This window comes from Mirounga angustirostris, unplaced genomic scaffold (genome assembly GCF_029215605.1).
Source record: "Mirounga angustirostris isolate CCGP_5_RB_7025 unplaced genomic scaffold, mMirAng1.0.hap1 SCAF_5, whole genome shotgun sequence".
Lineage (NCBI taxonomy): Eukaryota > Metazoa > Chordata > Mammalia > Carnivora > Phocidae > Mirounga > Mirounga angustirostris.
In genome coordinates, this window is record NW_026991713.1 from 26,300,521 (window position 1) to 26,310,700 (window position 10,180).

Genomic DNA, 10,180 nt, shown 5'->3' on the forward strand with positions numbered 1-10,180 from the left:
TTTTTTCTTCATTCAAACCCCTCTTGAAATTCACTTCCATTAAGGCTTTTTAATGCGTACTAGCAGCAAGGAATTTACTTAAATGAAAGAAAAAAAAGCAAAACTCCAAGCTCCCACCTGTGCAGCCATGACATGCTATTGTTTGAACCAGAGTATATTATTTAACTTGGATGACAAGCTCAGGAGGTAGGGACCCTGTCTTTCAGAATACACAGCTCTGAGCACACTGGGAATTCTTGATAAATAACAGCAGCAAGAAAGGCTGTGGAGGGACCTCTTTTAATTATTTATTTTTCCAATTCCAGATTTTTGGCAGCATGTATTTATACCTGGCTTGATTTCCAAAGGACAGCTCTCTCCCAGAAGCTCCCGTGAAGATGGATAAACAGCTCTCTGGCCGCCCCTTCCCCCTCCTCATCCCAGAGCAAGTAGAAACACCTGATCGAGCCAAAAAGGGGATTCAGAGCACACTCAGGGTGCCTGCTGGGTTTGGAAGGGAACTAAGTCCTCCAGGACCAAACGGGCAGAGAGATGCAGTCAAGGGAAATGTTTTGGCTCCGCACATCTACACAGCTGTCAGATGGCAGAGCCTGGACCTCCGCTGTTATTACCTGCTGTGGGCCTCTGAGCTCTCTTGTCATTAATCCCAGAAACCAAGTATGCCTAAAGCCCGGCACGAAGTAACATTTGGGGGTACATTCAAGTCTTTCAACAGAGGAGTAGAAGGCAATGGTTTCTGCCCAACTTGAACTCTTAGATGATAAAGATCCAATAAACACATATTAAATATTATACATGTACGGCAAGATGAAAGCATTTAGGGAGATTATTTATGCTTTAAAAAATTATACCAGTAACTAAATGAAGGCATTAGGTGTGTGTCCCAGCACACAACTAACTGATAGGCAAGGAGGGAGAAGCAAATGACCATCTAAGGAACCTTGCAAAAGACCTCGGTTTTTTTTCTCCCTGGATAACAGGGCGAATATTTGGTAGGATGTGCTTTGCAGAGAAAGGGGTGGGTGGAGGTGGGAGGGTCTTTCTGTACACATATTACCATACCTTAGAGCCAATGGTCCCCTGTATGCCTACACAACAATGTATCACTACAGCACGTTTTCCAAGTGGAGACTTCTCGCCTTCCTCTCTGATGCATTTTATACCAAAACAATGGCAACACCTGTAGCCGTTAATTTCTGCTCTTTGGTTTCTGTCCAGTTATAAAGGAGGCTCTCAGCAGGCTCCCCTCTCAGGAGCCATATGTGGAGTCGATTTGCCAGCAGCCTTGGAAGGAAAACGGCCTCTGAGAAGCGCACAATGGCTCCATAATCCCCATCCACTGGACCCTCTTGAACCGCCGCTTTATTGTCCAGTCAAAGAACCGCCACTCTGAGAGTCAAGCTGTGGCTGCCCTGGGAACCCAGGGAAGCCTGTGCTCTTGCTGGTGGGGCACAACCCAAGGGTGGTGTCTCTGAGCCCCCCAGCCGAGTGCGGCAATGTGGAGCCCAGAAACTGTGTGGCATCCCAACATCTTATCTTGCTCTCCCCTCCAGGCTGAAGCTTTTATCCACAAAGCCACCTCAACCTCCCCTGCCTCTCCCCCCCCGAGACCACAGAGCACTCCCGGAGGGGCCACAGCCCCGCCCCCTCACACCGGGTCACGCTGAGGATTCTGTTCCACCAAGCGTGAGCCCCTCTGCTAGGCTCGCTCTGACCCATGTTGAGCAGGCTAGTAACTCTTCTGACCACATTACGTGTGTTGCCGGTTTGGGGAGGGGGGGCGCAAAGGCTGGGGTGTGGCAGCGCGCCCTTTAGGTTCACAGGCTTCTCTGCCCAGGGCGCCGTATTTGGTGACCCTGTAGAGAAGGGTCAAACCCCCACGCCTGCTAAGACCATACACCTGGGGAAGCGGTTAGGGAAGGGGTGGGTGGGAGGAGGCTGCCTGCAGAGGCTCAGCCCCAAACAAGCGTCGTTTGGACAGAGAAGGATGGCACTGGGATGCAATCACTGGAGTTTTGAGCCAAACTCCTACCCTCTCCGTCTCCCTTTTTACACTCCCTTTGGGGACCTCTGGCTGTGCTTTAGGGTAGCCCGAGGTCTCGGAGACCGTAAAGCACGGCTCTTCGGCAGCCACCGGGCTGTGTGGATCCGGGACCTGGTAAATGGCAACGGGTCTCCCTCCCGCTCGGCCTCGGCGGCGGCTCCCCAACACAAGCACCCCCCGCCGCGTCCCGGGGGCAGGACTTACGCAGTTGTGCTCGGCCGTCTGGAAGTCCCAGGGGCAGCTCTTGGCGCGCTCCTGGATCTCACTCATCCTGAAGAGGCAGAGCGCCGTGGTGGCGGGGGAGCGCCTCTCCTGGCCCTCCCCGGTGGCCGCGCTGAACACGCCCGCCCAGACGCCCAGGGCCTCCACCAGGCTGGAGGAGAGGAGCAGGCGCCGGCCGTCGGGGTGCCCGTGGCCGCAGTCGAGGGCCGCCTGGCCCTGGAACTGCAGCACCTTGGCGCTCTGCGCGATGCGCACCATGCTGGGCCAGCCGGTGGCGGCGCCGCTCGTGTAGTTGTAGGGATAGTAGGGGAAGTAGACGCTGCCGTTCCAGAGAAAGGCGTCCACGAAGTGCAGGCTGCCCGCGCCCCCGCGCAGCTTGAGGCGGCCCAGCTCCTCCGTGGCCAAGCTGCGTCCCTCCGTGTCCTTGAGGGCGATGGCGGTGTCGCGGTCGGACGCCGCCGGGTTGCAGCGGCTCGCCGTCTCGGGCTCCGGCAGCACGTAGGTGGCGGCCACGGCCAGGTACCAGCGGTTCTGGTCCCCCGCGCGGTACACCACGCCGGCCGTCGAGCCCTGCGGGTGACACGACACCACCTCGGTGCCGTTGCGCAGGGAGCTGTGGCTCAGGTTGCCCAGGAGCCGCACCTCGCAGGCGCCCCGGTCGAAGGTCCAGCCGGTGAGCAGCAGCCCCTGGAGGTCGCCCGCCCCCTCGCTGTAGGGCAGCAGCAGCTTGCTGAAGCTGCTCCCCGGCCGGGGCCGCGCGGGGGGCGCCAGCGAGACGGGCTCCGTGCAGTTGCCCGCTTGGTCCCGGTACAGGCGCGAGAGCCTGTGCTCCAGGCTGTAGTCCAGCTGGTCCAGGCAGCTGCCGCTCGCCACGAACACGCCGTCCTCCCGGCTCGCCGCGATGGCTCCGATGGCTTGCTCCGACCGCCACACGGGCTCGTCCGCGCCCCGGCTTGGCGCCGCCAGCGCCAGCAGATAGGCGAGCAGGGGCAGCGGCGCGGCGGGGCGCGGGGGGCGCGGCGGTGCCTTCCTCCGGGAGACCTCCATGGGGCTGGGGGGGCCGCCCCCAGGCAGGGCGCGCGGCGGCGACGGCGGCTCAGGCGCGCGGCGACGGAGACGCGGGCGGCGGCGGCGGCGGCTCCTGCGCGCGCTCGGGCTCCCGCGGCCGCCCCATCCCCGCGGCTCGCCCGGGAAGGAGAGCGGGGAGGGCGGCACGCGGCGGGGTCGCTCCGGCAGCCTGTGCGGCGGCTGTGGCGGCGGCGGCAAGCCCTGCGCGCTCCGGCGCCGCTTCCTCCTCGCCCTGCTTCTCCGGAGAGTTCCTCTGTGCAGCGCTGGCGCTCGCGGGGAGGCGCGGAGGGTGAGGGAGGGGACGCGCGGAGGGGAGCGCGGCAGGCGGGGAGGGCTGGAGAGGTTGGGTGCGCTTGTGCGTTTCACTTTCCCATTGTGAAAGTGGGATGCAACTGGCCCCTTCCTCATCCTCTTCCTCCTCCGCCCTCCGCCTCCTGCCCGCCCGCCCGCCCGCCCTCCACGCCCATCTCCCCTCCCCTCTTGATTCGGCGAGATAGGGAGGAGGAAGGTCTCGTAATTTGGGTTACTGTGTAGGTGGCCTCTTTCATCTATTCATAACAAAGCTGAGCCGCCTGCTGTTGCCGCCGCGGCCGCCACCATCGCCCCTTGGTTCTCCCCGGGCTCCCGGGGCGCGCTAGCAGTACGCCGAGCGGGCTCCCGCGCCCGTCTGCCCGCGGGGCCGCTCCAACGCTCGGGTTTTGTTTATGAGAGCAGCCGGGGGGTGCGCCAGGCACGGGGGAGCGAGGACCCAGGGCGCCGAGGGTTTGCAGCTGAGGCCCAGGGCTCAGGCCAGAGGGAGGCTGCAGGGCGGCTGACAGGTGTGGAGCGGCGGGAGGGAGGCCCTGGGGAGGCGCGCGGGAGACGTGGACGAGCCGGAGGCTCGGGGGACCGAGGCGTCCCTGCCACAGGGCCTGAGTTTCCCCGGGTCAGAGGAGTGAGGTGGGGGAAAGACAGGCGCCGAGACTCCGGTTCTGGACAATCCCCGGGGCCAGAGCTCCCATATTTGAAAAGGTTCTCTAATCTCCCTTGGCAACGGAGTCCCAGGCTCCCAGACCTGGAGCTTAGAAAGTTCTACTCACCATCTAGCCTTAATGATCCTGGCTAACATTTATTGAGCATTTACTACGTGCCGGGTACTGTTCCAAATTTGCCCCGTGGATTAAGACTCATTTAATACCCTAATAACGCTTTTAATTAGTGACTGTTATTATCATCATCCCCATTTAGTAGTGAGAATGATCATGGTGAGGTTATGGAACTCACCGGGGTCCTACTGCTGGTTAACAGTAGAGGTGAGATTCCAATCCGTATCTAGCTGCCGGGCCGCTTACACATCCCGCTCTAGCCAGGTGCCACCTGTGGCCGATCGGATAAGGCTGCGAGATGATTTTCAGCAGGTGGGACTGCGAAGTTCCCCAAGTTAAATGCTCCCCAGCCCAGCCTTCTAATTTTAGAGCCAGGTACCCTTCATTCCCTAGAGTCTCTCCCTCTGTCTCATCCTTTCCTACTTCTTTTCTTTGGACCCTCTGAGGTCTCACCAACTCACCCAGGGGTGCCCCAAAGCCACCAAGAATTTCTGGAGCACAATGAATTTCCGAATTACCGCACACCTGGGTGTAGGTTCATGATTTCTCAGAGGATGCACAAATGCCTCCCAGCTTCCTGAGGCACCTGATGGCACCACCAGCACACTTCGAGTCTGGCAGATGACCCAGGGGATATGCCAGGGGCGCTCCTGAGGACCCCGATGCATCCTTGCAAAAAGATCTCTGTCCCTTCCCTGGCTACTTCCAGGCCACAGGGGGCCCAGGGAGAGTAGCTGGTTGCATCGCCTTTATTCCTTCCCCTCTTGGCTCCCCAAGTCTAGATGGACTCTATTTGCAGTGGGGAATGGGGCGAGTAGGCTTCCTCCAGATGCTGAACCCTCTTGAAGGAGCTGCTGCTGTAGGTTTCCAGCTTCTGCGATTGCGCTTCAGGTTCTCCCCAGTGCTGGCGGATGAGGCAGGAGAAGGAGCTCGGGGAGGCTGAAGGAAGAGAGGGTGGGGTGAGGCAGGAAGCAGAAGAGAAACAAAACTTTCTGGCCTTGCTGTGCAGTTAAAGGATCCTATCATCCCAGCGGTGGCTTTCATATTCTGAATTCAGAGTGGTCGTTGTCCCATTCATAATTTCCTTGTCTGAAATTGGATGACATTATCTCTGCCTGCCAGTGGGCTGGAAATACTTTCCCATGAGCTGTGCGGAGGTGGTGGTGGCAGCCGGGGTGCTGGGGAGAGTGAAGGAGTGAGGGAAAAGGCCTGGGACCCCAGGCTGACATTAGTCAGGAGACTGTCCCTAAGGCACATCAGATGCACACATCAGATGCTCTCTCTGCTCCGAGATAATCAGGCCTCATTCCCCCCTTCCCTGCCCACCTGAAATGTTTTAAGAACTTCCGCCCTGCTGGAAATGGGAAAAGTAGTACCTGCGAAACATCTGCAGAAACTCACCGAAGCCCTCACAGCCTAGGAGGGGATTTCCGCTGTGGACATGTTGGCAATTTTCCCTGTGAATGATGAAGAACACAAGGGTCTTCGCCGCCGCCGTGAACCTGCCGTGACAGGGCTGTTATGTGCTGAGAAGCAACAGTCCAATTCCATTCTGGAGATAGTTTTACTTCACTGGTAACCACATAATTTCTCTAAGTCCTGCGGAGCTGCGACAACGAATAGCAGACCATCTTGGGAGCTATTTGGATTAAACACACTCTATGGTGCAGCATTTTGATCACTACTCAATTCATTGCCGCCTCATTCTGAGACAGAAACATCTTAAAAATACCACCAGCAAGAAGTATAAACGGCTCTGATGGCTACAGTTTCTCACCATTCTAGAATCTAGGACCGCAAGCCCCACTCTTGAAAGCACGCTTCTTTTTCTTCCCATGTAATTGTCTGCAGGCGCCTATGGTGAAGGAAATCAGAAGCTGTGCCTGCTTTTTGGCACGAAAAATGCAGGAGACTAGGAAGCGTATAAATGTATTCTGTGCTGAGTCTACCCCATTTTGTACAAACATGTTTGCCCCTTTCCAATTTTCCTGTGTACTAAAGCTCCACCTTCAGGACACAAGTTCACATTTGAAAAGTGTGGGAAATATGAACAACAGAAATCAATATTTGGGCATGTGGATTCTGTCTCGGCTCGCTTTCTCCCGGACGCTGGTGTCTAGCCAGGGGTGCGAGTCCCATTGGTGACACAGCTTCCTTCTCGCACTGATGGAGCCCATTCTGGTGGGTGTCACTCACTGCACATTCGGAACTCCTTGTCACACAACTGGCTGAAACCCAAAGAAAAAGAAGATGGTGCAGATTTATTCTCCAGACAGAGGCCTGCTACCACGGAAACAGGCAGTTCAGACTGATTCCGAGCAGTTTTATTTGTAGCATTCACTAGATGGGCAAGTCTTCATAATGAGAAAATATCAACTCCCTCAGGCATCTAAGGCAATCTGGGTTAACCAGACCATCCACAATCAGACTCGTTTCTGCCGGACAGGACTTTATAGATTCAGTGGTTTCCTGCTGAGGCTCAGGACATTAAGGACTGTTCAGTAGGCAATTGGTCACAGTCACAAGATAGCTATCATTGGTGTTTTCAGTTTTCTTTCTGACTTAAAAAAAACAAATCTGACAGTGATCTGTAGGATGACTGGGCTGGTAGAGATAGAAAGCAACGGAGATATTGGTTCTGATGGTCAGCGAATTCTCTGCCTTTTTCTAAGGAATTACAACCCCTTAGGCAGCATTTGGGAAATGCCAGTGGGTCGAATAGTACCAGCGTTGTCCTCCTAAGACTTAAGACAGGACACTTCCTTCTTCACAGCTTGGCTCAAGTCTATGTGGTCTTCCACATCCAGGCCCTTATCAAAGCTCCCAACCCCTTTTGGTGACTGACAGGAAAAAGAAATGAGCCAGCCTCCTTTCTAGTCTGCTGATGAGTAGATGGTTGAAAGCAGATAAGATGAAGAGCCATTTAATAAGTTTGAATTGATGCTGAGAGGCGAGTTGAATGCAATTCAATCAACATGAAAAGTCAGTCAAATGCCGCACAGTTAAGATGTGGCTGAAGGAACACAATGCTTCATCTTCTTGCCCGCCCAACATGGCCCCAGACAGTTGTTGAGCATTTTTATGCTTGGCGATACTGCCCCATGCCTTTGGTTAAAGTGATGAAGGCCCCGTGGTGTTCCTTCGGTAGGGAGGCATCACTGTTGTCCTCTTTCCTGGGTCATGGCTTACTAGCTCATGGTCATTCACCAGCAGAGTTACAGTTGTAGATGGGAGAATGAGTTGGAGGTACAAATAAACAATTTTTGACTCAAGGTCCAAACACTTCCTTTAAACTAAATAAGAGCCTTCAGTCAGCTTTAGGGACCAATGAGTTATTTCCTATAGTGGGGATGTCAACTGTCGGTTGTTTTTAAGAGACTGGTGTCTAGGACATCATCCTGGCCCCTAGTACCTCCCTTCTCAGGTAGTACACTCGGTGTCATGAAGTTTCTCTTGAGCCCTTTCTCCAAAACATTCACCAAAACCATCAGTGGTTAAGAGTCTGAGACCCTTGCTGGTTGAGAGCAAAATAGGGTAAATCATCACAGTGTTTTCCCAGACCAGCTGGAGTTCACCTTGCATGAAGTACACAAAATCATTGGTTAATTATTTCTTCCAATTTGGGGAATCTCTGCAATTTGCTGAGCAGTCTCTTGGTCACCAGCTTTTGTCTGATTTTTACAAGATTCAAGTCTGCCCCTGCTCATACTTTCCTTGCTATTCTTTTGAAATATGGAGCCAAAAGGGTATCAAGGACTAGACACAAAATGCTGATCCCCCTTTAATATGGTGTGTTTTCCTGCATCTCTGTTCTGCCGTCACAGCTCCAAGGCTCCCTGCCAGTATAATCCTAGGCCCCGAATCCTTTGATAACTGGCAGCGTGGCATAAACCCATTCAAAGAGAAGAGCTGCCAGAAACCAGGCCCTCATATTAATAATAACTCAAACTCTTGAAATGAATAACAGAAGATAAGATAAACACACAGATAACTTCACAGTCACTCATACTTCCATTTCCTTGAGATCCTGACAGGGGGAGATGCTCTGAGCTGACAATAAAGTTTCTGAACTTGGTGGTGAGCGGCCTGCTGCTCACCCCCTAACTGGCAGCCCCTCTGATTCTAGTGCCCTTGCCACTCCCTAGAAAATAGTTCCACCAAGGTGGTCCAGAAGCAACTGGCATTAGCTTTGAGCATGGCTCGTGGCTGTCAGGAAGCTCAGCATTTGGTCTCCATGGGAAGGACATCCCTGCTCATCCCCCATCTGAGGAAGGCACTGGGAGCATGGAGGTCCAGACAGCCTCTCTTGGACACCGGCAGCCTCGTGCACACAATCCCACCTGCAGATCCCATGGAAGACCAAACATTCACCTCGCCTTCTGCGCTCTTTCTAATGCTTCCTATTTCTGTGTTCTTCCCCCATCTGTGCTGGATAGTCTCCATTTCTCTCCACATCCCATTTCCCACTCTTCCCCATCCTGCTTTCTGCCCAGAGGTTTGACATTTATGGACATCTCCCTTGCCTTTTGGCTTCTGGTTGGATTCAGCCAATGAGAGGTGCCAGCAGGAGATCCAGAGGTAGATGGCTAGGGGTGACATCCAGATAGTTCTTCTCCTAGCTCCCTCCCAGCTGCTCTGTTTATGGGCGGTGGCTGTGTCCCTCTGAAGGCCATGGATCCTGTGGGCAGCCTTCTCCCCGAGCCTTCTCTGGCTTACAACCACTCCCTCACCCTCAGGCCTGTGACCGCCAGTCTCTTCCTCGGTCACTAGCCCTTGCTGTTCTCCCTTCATCCTGCACACATGTCTGCCATGGTCCCTTCATTAATGTATCCATTTGCATGTGTCCCCCGTTTCCTGTCAGAACCATATCTCCACCTCCATCCAAACATGGATAGAGAAATGACTTAGCATGATGTCTAAATCCAGATGTTCTCTTTGTCCATCGATGGAAAACACAAGAAACAGGCAGGCACAGTGGAACTCCTAGTCTTTCCAAATGTTTGGTTCTCCCAAAATCTGGCAATGGAAAAGCTCTACTTTTCTTCTCTTGGCACAGACTTTCCTACACTAAGTTCAACCTGGTGATACAGAGAAATGGAAACTCGACTGGGTAGGATTATATTTTTTTTCCAGCTAAATCATAAAACTGAAAGCTTTACCTTAAAAGTAAACCAGGAACTACTGGGAGCTAAGGGTTCAGAAGGTGATGCAGGGACGGGGGTGGTTATGATCTCTAAAACACTGCTGAACGTTTGAAGTATATTTTCAAATAAGACACGAAACTGAACATACTGCTTTTTCCTTTTTCGACATTTCTCCTTAAGAGTGAGCTTCAGCTGTCCCTTCAATTCAGTTGAGAAATTCCATTTTTATTCATTATTACTGACACAGGATTATTAAGAGATTGCCAAATTTCCTCATCTCCAGACCTTTCCCCATCCCACCCCCCACTAACCTTTAAAGATAAATTGGATATTCTTGGTTCCCTCATGGCTCAAGGACAGGTGACCCACACAGCATTCTGTGGAGTAGAAATAGAAATCATCTTGAGTTCTAAAGACGGTACTTTTTTTGAGGGTACTTTATTTTTACCCTGCTATGATTTCTGTGCTTTAATCATCTGAACCAGCAAATCTGAAACCCACCTCCCCTCATTTATTGGACATTCTTAATGGTGATTAAATATTTACACTGTCAGTGGCCTTTTTTTTTCCCCAACATGAAAGCTGCACATTTGGAACATTCAGGAGCTTTAATTGTC

General features: G+C 53.5%; 1 protein-coding gene across 2 annotated transcripts in view; it reads right to left on the reverse strand.

The window, feature by feature from the left end:
• Window positions 1–3,404, reverse strand: part of PLXNC1 (plexin C1) — a 144,452-nt gene extending 141,048 nt beyond the window's left edge. For both annotated transcript variants that reach the window (XM_045872846.3, XM_045872845.3), the window contains exon 1: window positions 2,249–3,404. In XM_045872846.3, the coding sequence (XP_045728802.1) occupies window positions 2,249–3,313 (1,065 nt within the window). In that variant the 5' untranslated portion in view covers window positions 3,314–3,404. The remainder of the gene's footprint in view (window positions 1–2,248) is intronic.
• Between the last annotated feature and the right edge of the window lie 6,776 nt (window positions 3,405–10,180).